Below are 21,302 nucleotides of genomic sequence, written 5' to 3' on the forward strand. Positions count from 1 at the left end.
AACAAGGGAAATTGTGAGCATTATTAAAATGGCAATGTGGCGCTGGATGTCATGATTAAGTATACAGGAAGGCTCAGTACCTCACAGCACCTATGTCACCAGACACATTGGTTGCAATTTATTTATTTTCCTCTTGCCTTTTAGCATGCTTGAAGTAATAAATGTATTTGAATTTGTTTACCCCTTTTAAAAATAAGAAATATATGTTTGCACATGAAAAAGGTGTGGATTGGAGCTGTAGGTAAATAGCAATAATTAATTCTACAAGTTAAAACATTGTTTTATGAAATTTCAAATGATGCTGGCAAAAAAGTATGCTGTATAGAAATATCTGTAAATTCATAAAATAAGGCCTTTGAAATTGAATAAAAAAGAGGAGGAATGTGCTGTAAATGCCAAATGCACTAAGTTCTCTGTACTTGTTAACGTTAAATGTGATGCCCTCTAGGCTTTGCTCAGTAACATTAGGAATAGATTACCTGTCAGGAATATGTATGGCATATTCAAATAAGTACTATGCATATTTTTAAAACTTGATATGATATGAATCCATGTAGACCTGTTTTAATAGTTTAAAATGAGCTGTAATTCTTTTCAACCTCACAGTTATTTTTACATTTTGCCGCCTTTCATGTACTATTTAATTTATTTATTTTTCTTAGGGAAATTAAATGTTATGCCTGAGGTTAGTCATCCATCAATGTAAAAGGACCTTGCCTAATGTTGAAATTTGCAGTTTTTTTCTCTTTTTCTTGCTTTATATTTTACTTATTTGATTATTTAGGTGTATATTGTACTTAATAGAAGTCACTGTTGTTTCTGTTGTTCATACAGACAAAACAGATACCTCTTACTGTATTTACTGTACATAAGCTTGACAGCAGCAATCTCAATTAAATAGACCACCAGATTTAGGAAGACCACATTTTTTCCTGGAACCATACAATAGTGCTGCCATTTGACTAATGTAAGGTTTACAGTATATACTGTGTATAGGCTGTGTGGATACAATTCAGTGTGTTTATGTCCCAGAATATGTATCTGTGAGAGTGGCTTAGTGGTTTGCCTTTACAGGGTGTGGTTACTCTGCTTGTGAGACAATGGAACTCATTTGCAATAATATATTCAAATCACGGCATATTGTAGCTGTGATGCCCTGGCTGTTTTTACTGTGAATCAAGAGAGATTTGGGTATGTTAATGGTCAAAAATGGCAGTTTGCATGAAAATTCACTTTTTGATGATACATCAAGATTCTCCAAGACAGACTTCTGTTTCATCTGTCCAATGAGGACAGGTCTTTCAAGAGAAGACAGATGCCTGGTCTTTTGTACAAAGAAATTCAAGGCATTCAAGGTAATTCTGCCTTTCTGGCCTTCAAACAATACGAGACTATTCAGCCCATTTGGTAGATAATACAAAGATATAATCTACTGTATGCCAATAACAGGTTGGAAATTCTTGTATTCGGCCCATCTCTAGCTTATGTGGTAGTCGGTACCTAATTGATTCAACAATCTCATCAAAAAAAAAAGCCAGGGTATCAGCTTCAACAACATTGAAGGTTATCTTCTTCAATTCTCACACAACCCACTGGGTAAATAAGTGCTTCCCGTTCTCTGTTTTAAATGCATTTTCATGTACTGTAGTTTCCATTTGGGTTCCCTGGTTTGTGATTCACTTTTTATTCTGACAAAGCCCACTGTGTTCACTTTGGGAATACCATTGAGGATTGTGAATACTTGTTTGAGATCTCCTCTTAGACTTCTCTACAACTTATCTGACATGACCCACACATTGTGCAAGCAATTTGATGTTTTTATTAAATTGGCACTGTAGAAAATCATTGACATAGCGCAAGTGATATGTTCAATGACATAATAAACAAGTTTCTCTTTTGCTCTTGGGATTTTTTACTTATGCCTAGTCTCTTCAGGATTGCCCTCAAATTATGTTGTAAAAAGTACTGCAGTATTAAATATAACATTAATAGAACTGTTAGCTTACTGAAGATAAAAAGATACTATCACTACTATGACTTCTAATGCTAAGAGTAATACCATTACTACTAAAATTACTACTAAAATTAGTTGTTTTCTGCTATCTGATTCTTTATAAGTATCCTGATCTAATGGAGGGTGGGCTGCATGGTGGTAGAATCAATGCTGTTCAGAAAGGAGTTATCTGTAAAAACATTGGTTTAAGAAAGGCAGCACTGTCCATACATGAATTATAAGAGCTAGGACAGTGTTTTTCCTTATTTGAGTTTGCATTGTAGAGTATGTTAAAAAATAGTTACAGTGAGTGGTCAGAACAGTGTGTAAATCCATATAGTAAATTGCAGTGAAAAAACCAAAGCCCCATTAACAACGAATGCTATCCTATGCTCTGAAACTCAAATTCATGCAGTTTTGTCTGCTTGTTCATCCTAGTTTAATAAGCTAGATAAGTCCTCACCTTATCCACTATACTGTATATAGAGCTGATCCAGAACAGCTACTGTGAACATCCTATCGTATATTGTACTTCAGTGGTGATTATTGTGTAATACGATCCTGCAGTTCAAGTAATGTTCTTACAGTAACATTATTTCAGTAATCTTACTCTGCTTTCATAAAATCTATTTACAGAAACTATTATAATTATATACAGTATATAAAAATGTAAGGTATTGTACTGTAACAATTAAATCCTTAGTTAAGTATTAATCTGTGGATCTGAGGGTCTGTGTGATAATGGGAAAAAAATGTGTTATGAAACCTAAAATTGTATCTATATTCAATGGTTCTAGCTTCTACAACTGATGTTTTTTTTTAGAACTGTGTAAAGTGTTTATCATGGTATCTAATATCATTCATCTGCTTTTATTTTTACAAGATGCCAAATGGTGTAGCTCAGTCCAAAGACGTTTAAAGCAGAAGGGTGATCATCTGAGATTCCAAGTGTAAATTTCTATTAGAGAATAAATAGCATCACCTAACTTCTCCTTTTCATTTATATTGTTCCCTTTTTTGTAGGTCTTTTCTGTGATCGCTGCAAATATGGCTTTAAATTCCTGAGTGCTGCAAATCATGATGGATGTGAACCATGTAGCTGTAACAGAAACAGCTCCCTTCACCAATTTTGCAACCCATTCAGTGGCCAGTGTGAATGCAAATCCAGAGTCAGTGGGCTGCAGTGTGACACCTGCACCGAGAACTTCTATGGATTGAACACTACTGGAACCTGCTTGCCATGCAACTGTAATCCATTTGGGACTGTTCCTGGTACCACTTGCAATCCCCAGACAGGCCAGTGTGTCTGTAGACCCCAAGTGGTGGGACGGCAGTGTGATACCTGCCTGGATGGCTACCATAGCTTGCATCAGGGTGGTTCTTTAGGTTGTTTACCTTGTGACTGTGATACAAACGGGACAGTTAATGGGTCTTCTGTTTGTGACAAGTTAATTGGCCAGTGTCCGTGTAAAACAAGCGTCCAAGGCCTGAGGTGCACCCAGTGTGCTCCACACTCCTATAATCTCACTGCTGCCAACCAAGATGCTGGCTGTCAACAGTGTGAGTGTGAACCCATGGGGACTGTGGCCAGGACAGTGTGCGACCCAGTAAGTGGACAATGTGTGTGCCTGCCCACTCGACAAGGTAGAAACTGTAATGCCTGTAAGTCAGGTAAGTACACACAATTCAATGTCTATTTGTGTGGATAATATTTTGTATACAATGTTTTTAGAGAAATTTAAGACAGATAAGGTAGCATAGTAAATGTTCATGGTAGTTTTGATATTTTATTTCCCATATGTAGGACAAAGAGCTGAGGAGGTCTTTTGGATAAGACATTAAACTAAGGTCCTGACTGTCTAAGTAGTAGTCATTGAAAGATCCCATGACACTGTGATTAAGAGTAGGTTAATGTATTGTCCCCCATGTCCTGGCTGAATTCTGCTGGTACATTCTGATCTGGCCAACCTAATTTCCCCCCTTTATTCAAGCAATTTCACATTGTGATCTGACAGAGGGGCTGTTGGCACATATTTGCACATGTCTTTATTTCATTATGCAAATTAAATTTATTATTTTAGCTGTGCTCGCCAGTGGTTTTACCACATGTAAACTGTAAACTGTGCTTTACTCAAACTCTAATGTAGTAAACTTTCATACAGTAAGAAATTATAGAGGCTCTGGCATTTTTATTATAATGTTATGCTACTAAAGGTAACAGTTTAAATTAGGGGTTACAAATGAAATGACTGAACACTTTAAGAGATATATTTCTAAATTATTAATAGAGTGACATAAATATAAATGTATAACATATATATATACAGTAACATATAATATAATGCCATCCAAGTCTTGTTGACCCCATCCCTAAATTACTCATGTAAGAGGTATTGGTGTAAACACACTTTGTTTTTGCAGAAACATCTTATACAATTCTCTTCAATGCTTTGCTAGACGTTTATTAGGATGAGGTTTTTATTACTTTAAGTATGTTGCTCAAGGATGCAATAGTGATCTATCTGGTATTTGAACCACCAGCCTTGTAGCTGGGAGTCTAGAAGTCACTGCGCCACATTGCTGCTTTGGCTATGTAATGAAGGAAAGGAATATTACAATCATATTTACTCCTAGTACTGGAGAGCCATAGTATACCAGTTTTTTATACAGTAGGTATCTTACAATCCTCAATGGGAAGCATCTGGAAAAAATGGAAATAAATACCAATTAAGTGAACATTTGATTCAAATCCAAGGCATTAGGAAGTTTTTTAAGAGTCCATGGTGGAATGAAAACAATGAAGTGCATATGAGTTAAATATTCAGAGCAATACTGTAGATTGTAAAGGTCAAAATGATGCTTATATTATCTGTCCTGATCTTGTCAAATTTCAGAAGCTAAGTAAGCTTGGGCCTAGTCAGTAGTACTAGGTTTGCTTCTGTTGCCACTTGACCCAAACCAGTGCCCCAGTATGGTGCCAAGGAACACTGTGGTTTGAGAGGTTCAGCCATTTGAATAAGATGTTAAACTGAGGTTAAGATTAATTATGGTCAATAAAGATCTCATGATACTGTCATTCAGTTATAAGTGTTAACTCTGTTTTTTTAAGCTAAATTCCTCTCTGGTCTTGTACACTATTGCCTACCTATTTTTTAATTAATTCATTTGGGTCAGTGATTTCTCAAACTGGTTTTCTGTTTCCTTAGTTGCTGGTTCGTAATGGCTGTCTTGCATTATTCGGATGTGTACTTTTTCATAGGTCCTCCTTTACATTTTCTGTCACAAGTATTTTGCTGGCTTTCATGTGTGGTTTGAGAGAAGGTGTTGATAACATCAGTCATGTTAAATTGCCCCATTCTTCAGTGAAAGAAAATATTTGTGTTTATACTCTACAATATGAATGCTGGTTCTTATGCATTTCACCTATTATACAGTATAAGTTGAAAGGTAAAATAAAGCACCACTTGTTAAACATTAATGTTACACTCAGTATGCCCAAAATACCCAAAGTAAGGTGCAAGACAATGAATCATGAGGTCTGATTTTGGATGCTACAAACTAGAGATGGAAGGGTGAAATCCACATAGTTTTAATTTCATTAAAATTAGTGAAGCACCTGTAGGCTTAGTTTTTTTTGTTAATTAAATGTGTAATATATTGCCAAATTCATACAATAGAATGGATCAAAATTACCATCATTAGACTTCCCATACCACAGGTTTTACCTGTTTTTTACCTTGTTTTGAGGTGAGATCTAATTTATTTGACATTGAGATCTCAGTTTTAACAAACAGCAGGTTGATTGTATTGTGAATAAAATGGACAACCTTAAAATATATTGAATGCCATTCTAGCTAGGATGATGACAAAATGCTGCCTGAAAACACCTTCAACCTGTTTCAATAGACAGTGTGTGTATCTTCAACAGCAGGAGACCTCAAGTAATAAAAATATAATTATTTCATGTTTCGAACATATTCTGCCTTGCACCCATTGCTTGCCCGGACAGGCTTTGTTTACCCCATGACCCTATGTATATATGTATAAAGCAATTAAAAAATGGATGGATGTTATTCACACATTAGTTGAAACATGTCCGACCCTGTTAATTCAGCTCTAGACCTAGATTACCCTTAGTGTTAGTATTTGTTTTTGTTTCATATAGATACATTTTCCAGGTAAAGCATAAAAAGCCTTTCTTTATACATAAATCACAGTCCTAAACAGTGTCCTAAATGTTGTCAGCAGTATATTAATAAAGTTTATATATTGTATGTGAGCAATTTTACTTTTCTGGTTTATCATTCATTCGTTTTAACAACCAGAATATTTGCAAAGCTCATTTGAAAAATATTATTTTCTTTTTTTAGTTTTTGAGTTTTTTTTTCATGTTTTTAAGTTGTCACTTAAAGCAATGTACATTTGGCACCTTGCTTTTGCTAAGTCAGTAGTCTGGCTCAGCTGCCAACTGTCCTTCTATAATCTCCTGCCAGCTTGCCTATCAGGCTGGCAGTAAGCTCTGACTCCGCTAAACCTCTAGAAAACTTTGTCACCTGACGGACAAGGGTGAATGACCCAAGGACCACCACCACCAACACCTGGTAGGCTCACATTCCGAGAATGTCTGTTCTCACAGGGCCAGTTTCCAATCTTAACCCAGCTAGCTGCATTTTGATGTGAGCTGGCAGTGGATGACTGGGGTCATTTTGCTGGCACACCTGTTCCCTCATTCAAAAGCACCAGCTGTTGCTTTGTACTAGGACTTAATGGAGTTTAGTAATCATGATCCTTTTATTTACTGTAAGTAAAAACTCCAACAAAGTAAGGCATCTTTGAAGTCAGCCTGGATTGCCTAAAATAAGTGTTTTATGTCCATAAATTTGCTAACTTCAGATTATTCTCAGTAGATAACTAAAGTGTAAAAACAATCAAAACACCCATCATCAATCTAATCAGTCATCCTCAGTTGGAATTCATCATTTAAAAATGTACAGTACATCTCTTAATGGTGATGTCCAGCATAATATTTATCCTTACTTCTTCAATGTGTGGTACTAAAAGCTGTGAATATTCAAATGTATTGTTTATTTGGATTTTTTATATTGCATTCTTTGCAACATAAATCAGCTGACATAACTGATAAAGTGATGACTTTGCAACCAAAAAAAACAACATTCCAGAGTCTACTTACTGTAATACCTTTGGATTGTGTACGCAATGTAGATACTCAACAAATCTTTATGTGAACATTATAAAATAGCAACAATGGAGGCAGAACACTTGCTTCAACATCACAGTAAAAAACAAATCCAATAGTTTAAATATATTGTATATGGTTATGCCTGTTGTGAAGTCACATCAGAAATAAAGATCAGTTTCTTGTTAAAATCCCAGGTAACACACAGGGATGCTCAATGTATTTTTCTCAAAGCAATTAAACTAGAACAGTCCTTAAATATTTTTCTGTTATCTTTCACACTTCCCTTTGCTTATCAGATATGCAGCATTCTAGGATCACCCTCATCTTCCTCTTCCTTATTTTCCTAGATAACTTATTTTAACACAATTGGTTACTTAGTTTCATAGCAAGTGTTCCTGTATAACTCAGAATAGAATTACACAGTAGCCCTTGTGTCCAGCATTTTTCCTTTTCAGTTCAAACCAGTTCTGAATGTCCACCTTATAAAATACTGCTGCATCTGCAGAAAAAGTATGTACAGAGTTCACAAAGACCCTTCTCAACTTTAATTAAATATAAATAATATTAAAAAATTCCCTGAACCATATTGACAAAATGAAATAGTAGCACAAATTTAAAAGCCTAACACTCTCCTGGAATGCATAAAAAAATCTCAGTTGCGTTTTACACATAAAGATTAAACTTTTAAAATGAATCACTTAAACACTGAAAATAAGATATGATCAATTTTCACAGTTTGTCCAGCAGCAGTAAACTGAAAACTTTAAGAGAAAAAAATTGGTTATTTTGTTTCCATTCTCCCCTCTTGGCCGTGTTTTTTTAAAACTTTTCGCCTGTGGGAATCTGTGTCTGACTGAGGCATCTCAAAGACAGCTGTTTCTGATTGATATTGGAGTCTGAAATGGACTCTTGTGATCTAAGCTTATTTTTTCCCTTCATATACACATCACAGCAATGGGCAATAAACTTTATTATTAAGGTTAAGGTAAAGGAGAGTCACACTGTAGATTTTGTGTTGCTGTTCTGTTGTTTTAAAATCTTTACCATTATCTTATATAAAAAAGCATTTTAATTTTCAAAAAGTTCAAAGATTTTTTTCATACATATATTTAGGAATTAAGAAATTAAGATAAGAAGTTAATTATATTCCTCTTAAAGTATTAAATCAAGGTTAGACTACTGTAATGATTTACAGTAATTAATGGGATATCTTCTAAGTATCAGTGTTTTCCAGGATTAAGTCTCAGAATTCTGAGACTCATATGCTAACTAAAACTATTCTGCATTAGCACATAACTCCCATCCTCTGTAAACTGCCCTGACTCCCTTTGAAATTTGATGGCCTTAAAAGAAATATAACTTTCTGAATTTTCCAATTCAAGATTAAGTATTTATCTGAGTACAGTTCAGCTCTTAATCTAAGATTTAATTATTCTAACCATTCAGGCTTTCCTGTTCTGCAGAAAACCAGGCTTAAAAAAATAGACAATAGAGACATCTAGTATGAAGCATGTCTGTGGAGTTCACTGTTCAAATCCATTAGTGAGTTTGTGACTGTCGATACTTAAAGACATTTGCATCCACTTAAGTTATAAGGTGTATTTTTTTTAGTTTGGATTTCACTATGTGAATGTGCTGTGCTTTTGTTTGACTTTATTTTTGGTTAATCGAGTTAACAGATCCTAATCCTAAACAAGAAGGTTAGATCCTAATCTTGCACCCAGGTGACCCCTTCACACATCTCTCCCACATCCCCCCATTCAATCTCACTCTCAGTTCTCAACAAGTGGTAAATAGTGTTAATTTGATTGTACTGACCTGAAACAGTTGTTTTTTTTATATTGGGGGTTCTTGTCTGTTCAGGCTTTTGCAGAAAATACCTTCTTTCATTTTTTGTATTGGTTTATCATTTGTATTTGCTTGGATCCTCAAAGTCCTATACCTTTTTTCACAGATATTTATTTGTTCTACGCTTTGTTATTGTGTCTATGTTCAGAAAGCGTTTCATATTAAGTTAGTACAAACCAGAAACAAAATGTCAAAACCAACAATTGTGAATAATATTGTTTTTAATTAATTACTTTTTACTATTACATTCAACTGCTACAAACTTACAAAGCCCAGTAAATGCAACAGTTGGATTACTGTTTTTTCATTTTTTGAACATTGAGAAATGTGTCTCTTCTAATTCATTAATTATAAGGCACTGACTAAGCCTACTCCATTGAGAGTGGGTATCTTATCTCTATTATGCTTCTTAAATTGGTAATGACTTCATAATGATTTTCAGAAGCTTTGAGAGTACACATATCTTTTGTTGTGTCATTTGAGATAGCCCTTATGTCTGTATCATGTTCAGCAAGGTTAGGGTTTGCTAAGCTGACATATTGAAACACCACAAAAATTACAATTCAGCTAGAATATGGAAACGCATGATAACTTTCAGGCTGCAATGTAGAAACAAACCTCTCATTGCTAAAAGCAGTGGCATTTCAGAAAATATAATGGTAGAGCAACATGGACTCATTTATGTATACTATTTTGGCATTTTCTCTGACTCAGCCTTACAAAATCTGTTCAGAAGCTATTTTTAGTTGAGTAGCTAGGATGGCAGAAAACCTAGGGAAAAAAATAGCAGAGTTCATCAAGCTTGCACAACAGGATACACAGTACATGTATGTAAAAAACTATACAAAAAAGTAAACCTTTATACAGCATGAGAAACTATTTCATTACAAATCAGCCTGAGCATATTCTAAGAAAACCCTAACTTACCTTATTTTTATTACAGAAATACTTAAAAATTCAAAATGTATGTCTTTTTTTCCCAAACAGGCTTTTATCTCTCACAACTCAATGCAACCAGTTGCCTGCCTTGTAACTGCCATGCTGTAGGCTCCATTGGTGTGGACTGCAGTGGTACCACAGGCCAGTGTGTCTGTAGAGATCCTTCAGTGACAGGACGCAGGTGTGACCAGTGCCTGGATGAGTACTTTGGCTTCAACCCTGACAATGGAAGGCAAGTGCTCACAGATGATGTGGATGATTTTCAGTTTCTTCCTTATTTTAATAGGCAGTTCAAGTTCTCAATACCATGGTAGCCATTGAAATTCTGAAGTAAAATCCCTGCTTCTGATTATCAGGCTACTTTGCACTTTGCTGTTGCCAGTTTGGATTTTTTTCTGAAGAGATGAAAAGCAGGGAAACAGAAGGTCCAGGATTAAAGTCAAATTCATCCTTTTAAATTTTTGCAAATAAATTTTAGAACTAAATATTCAAACAGCGATCCAGTGGTAATAAAACACAAACATAGTCTTTCAAAGCAAACAGATATTTGACAGCATATTTTAGTTCTCCGTACCTCTTTACTCTAAACATTTGTTAAGGTTCAATATTTTGACATTTACCCAAAAATAGTATGTGAGTTTTAAGTTTTTCGGAAAACAAATTGTAATGGTAATACGTTCGTACATTATTCAGACCCATCCCTTTTATTTTGAAATGGTTAGCTGGTTACAGGCCTGAAGGTTCAAATGCAGCTAGCAAAGGTCGAAATAGTCATTAAAGGAGCCCCTTTGTAAATGAAGCAGAGAATTTTAATGCTCTTGGCGCACTTGATTTGTTGGAGATATCAATTAAGCTGTAAATACATCATGCATTAGAAGTGCCTGATGATATACAGTATTGGAGCACACTGGCATGAGCATATGGTCTTAAATAAAGAAATAAAACTCTTTACAATCTTTCACACCTGAATCAAGAACATTTACCAAAATTACAAACTCTGTAACTCTGTTTTGCAAATTACAATCCAATTTAACTAAAAAGTAACAATGATAATCTAAATGTTTAAATATGTTCCCTTTTCATTTTTTATTTTGGCATTTTCTCTGACTCAGCCTTACAAAATCTGTTTAGAAGCTATTTTTAGTTGAGTAGCTAGGATGGCAGAAAACCTAGGGAAACAAATAGCAGAGTTAATCATTTAGAGTTCATTCTAAATTGCTAATAAAAATGGCATTTTTTTATTTTCAAAGTGAAGGATGTCTTCAAGTGATGTTTTGATATCTGAATTTGTGGGAAGAGTTAAACTTTTGATTTCAACTAAATCTAAGAGACTAAGTTCATTCAGCCTTGTTTGCTGTCTTCAAAACATGATTAAAACATACAGGTACAGATTTTATGTCTTGTTTGAAAGTAGATCTGTACAAATATGAAAGTAGGTGGTCATAAAAAAGTTCCTGCACAAACAATTCAGATAACCTCAGACTTTAATAAGATATAAGTGATGATTAATTCTCTAAAATAATAGAAATGGAGAAATGGTCAGTGATTTACTGAGATGGTAATAGCTCATTAAGTAGGCACAGAAATGTATCGTGATTTAAGATATCAACACATCTGATCATTTTTATCTTGAGCTGGAGTTAGAATTAGCCCATTTTCAGACAAAGCTGCCTACACAATTACTACATTATATACATGATTGTGTTGTCTACTGAGTGAATTTAGGTGGTTCTAAATCTTTTTTGTTTTTTTTACTGTTTTAACTTATCTATGAAGCTTGTCTGGTTATACATATTTGTATTATTACTACTACTACTACTACTACTACTATTACTAGTCGCAGTGTGTAGTGTTCCCATTCCCATAACTTAATGTCGCTGAAGCTAAGCAGACCTTTATTAGAGATTGTGCATACATGGGTACCCATTAAAGTCAATAAAATACATTAACTGTATTTTTTTATATGGAAGAAAGGCTTAGCAGCCTTTACAAATTAACCCAGAAGAAGTGAGCTCAGGTCACTAGTGAACTTTCTCCAAAGTCTCTGCAACAGGAGTTCTTAGAACCCATTGAATATTCCAAGTAACTCATGAAACTCATTCATTCAATGGTCACATCTTTCCATAAAATAGAAACGATAGAAACATTTTACCAAAATTATGGAGGCACAATCTATAAAGAATTTCTTTGCTTTCTGTATATAGAGTGGTAAATACATCACAAACAAAAGTAAAGTTATTTTATTTTCTTGTTTGTGCTGTACCTTAATGTAATACAAAAATACAAGCTCTCGAGTCTATAACTGGCTTTTGATTTGATTAATGTGCTGCTGAAATAAGTCATGTACAGTATACTATCACTTTGAACTTCTGAAAGATTATTTTTTCTTATTTGTTGTTTTATATATGATTTGCAAACGGTTTTTAATAATACTCAAGGCTATTTTGAAGGCAAAAACCTGTTTTAAAGCTAAAAAAAGAGAACAAACTATTTCAGAGAACAACTTTGCAGATAATTATGCAGTGCTAGCTTTTACCAACCATTTGAAAGGTGATTAATGTTTGCCCCAGATATTACTTAATGTAAAGTCCATGGCGAATATGAACATGAACTGACATAAGGACTGAGAAAGCTGTCAGAGATATCAGTGGTATCTGTGAATGGGTCCATTTAAGGGGTCTGGGTAGAGGGAAGAAGGGAGGTCATGGACATCGATAGCTGGAGATTCTTGGGACAGCGGTCTGGAATTTAAAAATATGATCTCCGACAGTAGTAGTACAGTAGTAGTAGTACTACTGTAGTACTAATAACAAATACAGGTGTATTTAAATATCTCTTTCATTTTATATATAAAAATGTGCTAATTTTATTACTCTTACTTTTGTGACAGAATTACCAAACAGCTAACCAAATTTGCTTGTCTCTTTTTGTAAAATTTGTACAGCTCTTTTCACACAGAACCAGCCTTTTTTATGTCTCTTTGCATCATGTTTTCTCTTATCTGTTAATACTCTCTAATGGTATTAATGTAGAATTAGGTCTATTAAATGAAGCAAAAATGAAGATAAATTAAGTGTTTAAATGGTTTAGATTAGCATATTGCTCTGCTGCTCACCTACTGACTTACTCTAGGTGACTGCTGTCTTGGTCTCCTTTGCTACTGAATGGTAAAGAGAAGCCATACACTGACATAACTTTAGTCATGTGCAAAATCCTATGCCTCTTCTATTGCCCAATCCCTAGTGTAGAATGAGGTCCCAAATTGAATAGCCTTCGAATTGTATAACAGTTTCATTAAATAATAGTATCATTTTTTAAGTTGAATTTGCATTATGGGAAATGCTAAAATCTAGGAAGAAGCAGTCCAGTGAGTTTTTCATCTCATCAGCCAGCAGCCATATCACTCTGCAACTCACAACTGGCAACCCACTGAAGCTAAGCAGATGTGAGCCTGGTCAGTACCTGGATGAGAGACCTCCTGGGAAAAGGTGTTAGTGGGGCCAGCAGGGGGTGCTCACCCTGCGGTCCATGTGGGTCCTAATGCCCTAGTATAGTGACGGGGACACTATACTGTAAACAGGCGCCATCCTTTGTGTTCCTTTTGATCAGGTACACAAAGAATTTGATTCCTCCTGTTTTGTGGGTGCAAAAAAAGCAGCTTAAGTTTCATTTAAAATCTTTGGCACTTCATAACTATATTCTTGTAGCTGCCTTTAGACTCCATACAAATCTGGATGGTTTTGCAATAGAAGTTCATTTATCTTGTATAATATTTAAGAAAAAAGACAGTGAGACTTCATCATTTTTTAAAATACATGTCTTCTGATTTAGTAGCTCATTGTGATAATAATGAACAGGTAAAGGTTCAGTCCATCTGAAAGGTAAGGAAAAGAACCAATGTTTCTTTTCAAGTAGCAGATAAATAAGACATAGGAAAGCAAAAAATAGATTAGGTAAGAAGGGGCAGAGAGCAGGACACTCAGTCTCTCCTGCTTCATGCACTTTTCCACACTGCTCTCCTACTTCTCATCTACAGTATACTGTCTTTTGTTCTCCAATGAATTATCTTCTACTTTGCCTCTCTGCCTCATGCCAGAAGAAGGCTCCACAGTTGATAAGTTGTGTTTCCTTAGCTTTCAGAATGGAATGAAGCTTTACCTGTTCCTTTGCAGATTATACATACAGTACTGACATAGTTACCTACTCGAACATCTTCATTGTGATAATAGACTCGTATGACCTCCATTTGATCCCATCTCTACAAATTATCTCAGGAGGCTTTCTATAAAGACAGCTTTCCAAGTGTAGGTCCAATGGTAACTATTGATGATCTCAGGAATATGTTTTCTTTGAAAAATCAAAAAGTATTATCTTGGACAGGGGCCTCCAACCCTGGTCCTGGAGAACCCCAATATTTTATAGGTGGTCTTTAAGCTATCAGTGTCTTAAATAAATGCTTCTAATCATTAAATTACAGGTGATTTAGGGTGACCCATAAGAATTATTAGATTGGGGTTCTTCAGAATGGGGATTGGAAATCAGCACTCCTTAATCAGCTTGCTTAAATTGGGAACTCTTTGCCTCCAGTAAGAGTGTTAGTTATGTGTGGAGAAGGGTATAAAATGGGCAGTTACTTGTCTACTCTCAGCAAAGGTATTAAGACTTTATCCAAACAAATTCTGTTCAAGATGGGATTGTAGATGCCATTAGTAACAAACTTGCAGCAAAAAGTGAAGTCAATGTGGAACATCATCACAAGTCACTTGCTTCTTCCTGCTTCTCAGGAGTTCTTGTCGCATCTACAAAGCTGTTTTTTGGCCGCATACGTTTTACAAATTCTAGCAATCTGATGTTATAAAACCTTCAATAGCTGTACTATGGGCATGCTCCACTTTTCAATAAGATGGCTATTATTAAAACATAAATATGTCCTTGCATTTAATATCTTGTGTATATGAGGTGGTTTAATACTGGCATACAGGGGGCATTAAATTATACACACCTGCACCTAAAGTGCAGTAGGCTGTACGAAGTACACTATGCTGGGCTGTTAATAGTGAACACCAAGTTTTGTCTTCAGTTTTCTCACAGATGGTCTCCATTGTTACTTCTAAAGTGCAACTTCATATAAACCAGTTGCATAGAGTGTTAATTATTCCAACTATGCTGATGCAAGGTTTTACTGTTCTCTCCTAGATGTGATATGTGTGGCTGTGACCGTGCAGGAAGTGTCAATGGGAGTTGTCACCCACTCTCTGGAAAGTGTTTCTGTAAGCAGTTTGTGACCAGTTCAAAATGTGATGTCTGCATTGCAGGAGCCAGTCAACTGGATCCTGATAACTATTTGGGATGTAGTAAATGTAAGTAAAAAAATAAATAAATAATGTGTACATAATAATGTATTCATTTTGTGCAAATAATAATGTTCAAATTGTGTTTATTTTTATGCAAAATTAATTGCATGTTATAATTTTTCTGTTACTGTACATTTGGTCTTATTTTGACCCACAGACTTCAGCATCACTGAAGGGAACCTCTGAGCAGCACTGTAGAATGTTTGCCTAAATAAATACTGTTTAATTCAAAAAGATTTTTAATTTGAATGGATTGCAATACAGTTGCCTGACAATACAGTAAACAGCATAGTTCTGTTTAACATCACAGGTGCCTAGGCCAAAGACGATGAGATAAATACATGTTTATTCTTCCACATAAATGAACAAGTGTTCAGAGCAATCATAAAACCTTGAGAACAAAGGAAAGAAACCATGGCAACCCAGTAAGACGTGTTTCTTTTAATACATTGTAGCTTTATATTTTCTTATTTTAGAACTTTTAAAATACATTTCCTAAATATACTGTATAACAAAGTGAATTCACAATACTAATATTGAAGAGGATTTCTTCATTAGTAAATGGCTAAGCATGGTTCATTATAAATCATAACCAGTTTCATTATTGTAACCTTTATAACTCAAATTTAAAATTAGTCTAAAGTTTTCATGTACATTTATATGGACTAATTAACATTTCCTTTATTTTCTTTTATTTGAAATAAAAGAATGGGACAATAATTTGCGTTATTTTTTTCTGGAAACTCATAGAAAAAACTCCATTACATTGTTAACTTGCGTTATAAGTCATAACAGTGCAGTGTAAATAAAACATCTTACCACAGTATGCACCTTACTGCACAGTACAGCTACTGTATAGCTACTGTATATACAGTATGTTGCAGTATTAAGTTCTAGGTATTGTGTCCACAGCAAAGATCATAGAATACTTAGTGACCAAACTGAAAAAAATGTATTTTTTTCAATCACAGTAGCTCATTGGATATGTGATTTCAAGGTTTATATATGCAAATAGAGTAAATGAAAGCTAATTTAGAACTGACAGGAAGAAACAGTACTTTTTGTTACACAGAGAGTGTTTGCCTGTTGAATTCCATACTGAGCTTTTTCATAATTTCAGAGGGAGCACTTATCAAATATTACCTATATACACATCTGGTGGAATTGGGTAATGTAAAATGTTCATAAAACAAAGGAGGCTATCTGGCTTGTCTAGTCTGTTTGATAGTTACTCTCTGATTAATTTCTAATCAAGTCATTTCTTGAAAGTCAGGGGATCGGCTCCAACAATGTACAGTAGCTGAATGGCTTGTTCCATACTTCCAAAACGCTTTGTGTAAAGAAGCTTTCAGTTTTAAATGCACTTCTTCTTTTCCATTTGGATCCTTTGATTACATCATAAATGCCTGCTAATGTAGTATCTTATGTCTCATGCATTTTGTTTTTAATACTCCTAGCATTTAGGTATAAATACTAAACTACCCATTTCTTTGTTTTTTTTTCTCCTGAGATCAGTTTTTGGCTTTACTTCCAATACACCTCTCTCTTAGATTTTCTGTGGGGTCTCTAAATTCTTTTAGGATTCTTTGGGATGGATTAGTTTTAAGGAAATGTATAAAAGATTAATAACCACATTTACATTATCCTTGACCACCCTAGCCTATACAAGGAAAGAGAGCACCCTTTCTAATCATCATTTTTTGCAGCTGTCTTTTATTCATCACAGCAGGTAAAAAAGCCTCTTGTGGGATTTTAGCAGCTCCTCCTGTAAACTAAGTGTCTCCTCACTGATAAAAATGTAAAATATGTGCAACAAACATCTTGCTTTTATGGAATTCAACATGGTGAAATGCAAACCATGCCTTCAGCAGCTTAGCAAGGCAGTGCCACTTATGTGTTTTAAATTTTATAGCCTTTAATGTTCCTGGCTAGGAGAAGACACTTTGTGTCTGAAGCTATTGCCCCCACAAATCTGTTTTATTAAGTTAGCATGTTTATGCATAAAACATGTTCGTTTTGAGGTTTATTTCCTAGTCCATTTAGTCCATTTGCAAATGTCTTAGATCTTTAACCTTGTAGTTGTGTGTCACTTGAAAGCAGTTGAGTTGTTGCTACATTTGATAAATAATAATGGTCAATATTTGTCTTTACCTCTTTTATTGTAGCTCCAGCTCAACAGCCCCCGCCTACAGGGCAAATCTTAAATTCTACGGCAATCGCCCTGTCATGGAGCCCTCCAGATTCTCCCAACACCAATGTTTTAAAATACAGATTGTATAGAGACTCCACAGAGATTTATACCACCGAGATGCATTACCCATTTGGTATGTTGAACTAGTTAAATCAAGTATACTTATATTTTTATATGTTGTGAATATGAGTGAATGAAAAATATCACTGCGTTTCAAATTTTAATAGAATCCCATATAAAGCAGCCCTCTGTTTTTTTTATTATGAATTTGAATGAACCTGTGACCTGTTTTCAGAGGAAGACCAATTAAGCCAGTACACTGATACTGGTCTAAAAATAATGAGGTAATCAACGTATCAACTACTGGATAATTAGAAAGTGTTCCCCAACAGAGAGGGACAGGTGTGTCTGTGCCAGAACTCTTGCATTTAGCTTTCGGCATTAGACAAATATTTCTTGTATTTATTTAATAGTTAAATTCTATAATTAGACAATAGTAGTTCAGGTGGGTAGCTGCATCAGCATGCGTAGGCTGCAAAGGGTCACACCAGAAGAAGGCTCCACAGCAGAAACGTTGTGTTTCCTTTCTTCTCTTTTTAGCATGGAATAAACCTATTACTTGTTTCTAATTAGACAATAGTTGAGGTGTTGGTAACTTAAATATTCTTAATATTAATTTCATTGGTGAGAATTTTGATTCACATCCTGGGGTTTCAGGCAGAACACTAGACTTTCAGTTTGTTATTATACACTTCAGTTTACAGGTACTCATCAGAATGTGAATACAAAACACCTTATATTTTGGTGAAGATATATTTACATTAGGAGATTAGTCAATGAAACCAACGGATGTAAACAGAAAACATGAAACATCTTTACTGGGTGTTTCATGAAACACATGAAAACAAATCATGCTCCTGTTTTTTAAATTATGTTCTGTGTCCCACATTGACTATACGACTCCATCATGTTTTAATTCCTTAATTTAATATAGTTTACTTGATTTGGCATCAAGTGAAGTGAACTTATTAAAACTTTGAAACTAGACAGAACTGGGATTGTTCATAAAATGTTCTATGAATTTATTGAGTATGTCTGTCACGGATGTCGGAATGGACGAACCGTGGAATGGCAGGAGAGCGAAAAAGACCCTATGCGTAGCGGCGAGACGGGGGTTAGCCCAGGCTCAGCTGTTCAGGAAATGCCGTATAGAAACCTATGCCCTCAGGTAGTGGACGTGGGGCGACCTGGAGCTAGGTGGGTCTCAGGACATCCGAACATCAATGCTGAGTGAAGGCAAATGAAAGACCCAGAAATATATAGCTCCAGAGAGAGAGAAACACCGGAAGGACAGCAAAGCACCGGAAACAAGAGACAGGACAGAGAAGGAACGCCCTCTGGCTGCAGAGGGCGTGACAATGTCTGCTTTGCTGAGGGACAACATACTGTATGAGCCCAGGAGAGACACCCAAAGGCAATTTTATTTTTTAAAAATATAGCTTTTATAGTGATAAAGCTTTTAAAATGGGTCACCTTCAGCCATTACCCCACAAGAGATTACAGGCAAAAATAAATAAGTAATATAATGAATAATGAATTAAATAAACTGATCAATTAATAAGGAGGTTTGGTCAGAGACAGAGCTACATTGCATGGGAAAGTTGTTATACTGGGTAGCCTCACATATATTTCCTTTGCAAGGTAGAAGGTCAGCATTGTGTATTTTTTGTATTCTTGGAGGTGGGGTCCAACAACATTTAATGTTTGCTTTTGAGGAGGTGGGAATTGTGTATTTTTTACAATGGCCTTTTCAGCTCTGTCCCTGGACTTCCACTGAGACTTGGTCACAGTGCAGTTGCATCTATTGAGAACCCCCGACACCAACACTGGGTTCAGTAGGTCTTCAGGACTTTGAGGCTTTCTCCTTACTGGCATTCTGGCAACATCTGAGTCACTTGACTACTGAGGGGAAGAAAGAGAATCGGTTAAATAGAGCTTGGTACAGCTGTAGCAAATGAAATGAAAATAGATAATGAAGCTATTCACTACAGCTGTGCATGATTAGGACAGTAAGAGACATCCTATCACAATGACATTTTGTTGAGACATCAAGCATTATGATTTTGTTGACCAGACTAATGTGAAAATTACTTCATTGTCAGCTTTTAGGTTGGTGGAGTTAGAATATGAGACAGTTTTACTTCTCTAAAGGGTGACTTCTACAGTATTTGCATTTCAGTCATAGAAAGTCATTAAACTAAATGTATGTGGCTGTTTAGAGGCAAACTGGTTAACATTGCTGTCTCGCAGCACTAGGGCCCTGTGTTCAATTATGGACTATCTGCTGGAAATTTATGTGTTTTCTTCCTACTATCTGCTTGAAATTTATGGGTTTCTTTCAGGTGCTCCAATTTACTCCCACAGTTCAAAAACATACTAGTAGGTTAATTGGTTTCCGGGAAAACTGGCCCTGGTGTGCATGTGTGTGTGTGTGTGTGTGTGTGTGTGTGTGTGTGTGTGTTTGCCCTGTGATGGACTGGTGTTACAGGGTGTATCCTGCCTTGCTTGCCAGGATAGGCTCTGGAACCCAACTGACCATGCGTTGGATAAACCAGTTAGAAAATGGATGGATGAATGCATATGGGTGTATTTTTTCATGAAAACATTCATTGTGAGGTAGATTTTTAAAATAATTTTACCCCTTGATTTGAGATGATTTGTGGTTGTCAGATATTGGTATTTTTAGTTCTTCATCAGAAGTGTGTCACCAATCATCAATTGTAAGAGTCACAATTTCACAATGAACTGTCAAGAAAACATCTAAAGATGCAAAATGGTGTAGCTGCAACAGAGTTACAGCTTAAAATGTTTTTTTAATTATTTTTAGATTCCCAGGCCTTCAATGATACGAGTTTGTCACCATACACTGTCTTCTCATACTATGTGGAGGCTAGCAATGTTCATGGCCAGACAAGAAGTACATCTGTGAGCTATAGAACAGAAGCTGGGATACCCCAGGGAGAGCTCCATCTCAGCTTGATTGGTCCAGTAGGACCACATAGTGCTTTCTTCAACTGGACAGCCATTGAAAATACATCTGGGCCCATTGAGAAGTATATGTTGATGACCACAAATGCAGGCAGCAATGAAAATCGTGTTCATTATGAGGGTCTTGAGACTCAGGCAGCTGCCACTGGATTAATACCCTTCAGCAGGTATAACTTCACTGTCCAAGCTTGTACTGCTGGTGGTTGTGCAGAGAGCAACCTTGTCTCACTGGTTACGGCCCAGATTTCACCTGAGCGCCAGGGTCTTCCTCGAATTACCACCATAAGTTCCACTGAGCTTCAGGTGGTATGGGATCCGCCAGAAGAACCGAATGGTAAATATGCATACTTTAATTCTGACAGTCTAGCAACATTTGGAGCCGTGATTGTAGCATAACCTGTTATTGTTTGAACAAATCTTATTTCTAATAACATCATTGCTAATTTCTGAAAATTGTCAAACTATTAGAAAAAACTAGTAGGTGATATGTGTGTGCTTCACACAGTTCAATGTACTATAGTCCCAACAATCCTGTCTATTTACTGTATCCCATTTATTCACATTATCATCACTATATCTGATTAGACAATGTACTACTCCAGAATGATAAAAAAAACTGCATCATCGTTCCTTAATGATTAAATTGAGCTAATTTAATTTTCAAAAGGAATAATTCTGTGATAATTCCTCATGGTCATTATTTAATATTATACAATGAATTACTCTGGA

The 21,302-nt window shown here is 35.6% G+C and overlaps 1 protein-coding gene across 1 annotated transcript in view; it reads left to right on the forward strand.

Annotated features, from left to right (window-relative positions):
* The window catches only part of ush2a (Usher syndrome 2A (autosomal recessive, mild)), a 405,544-nt gene that overhangs the window by 61,117 nt on the left and 323,125 nt on the right, over positions 1–21,302 (forward strand). The window contains exons 12-16 of the mRNA XM_088939657.1: positions 3,017–3,664; positions 10,029–10,212; positions 15,177–15,340; positions 17,500–17,658; positions 20,413–20,907. Coding sequence (XP_088795783.1) covers positions 3,017–3,664; positions 10,029–10,212; positions 15,177–15,340; positions 17,500–17,658; positions 20,413–20,907 — 1,650 coding nt within the window. The remainder of the gene's footprint in view (positions 1–3,016; positions 3,665–10,028; positions 10,213–15,176; positions 15,341–17,499; positions 17,659–20,412; positions 20,908–21,302) is intronic.

This window comes from Atractosteus spatula, chromosome 2 (genome assembly GCF_055471065.1).
Source record: "Atractosteus spatula isolate fAtrSpa1 chromosome 2, fAtrSpa1.hap1, whole genome shotgun sequence".
Lineage (NCBI taxonomy): Eukaryota > Metazoa > Chordata > Actinopteri > Semionotiformes > Lepisosteidae > Atractosteus > Atractosteus spatula.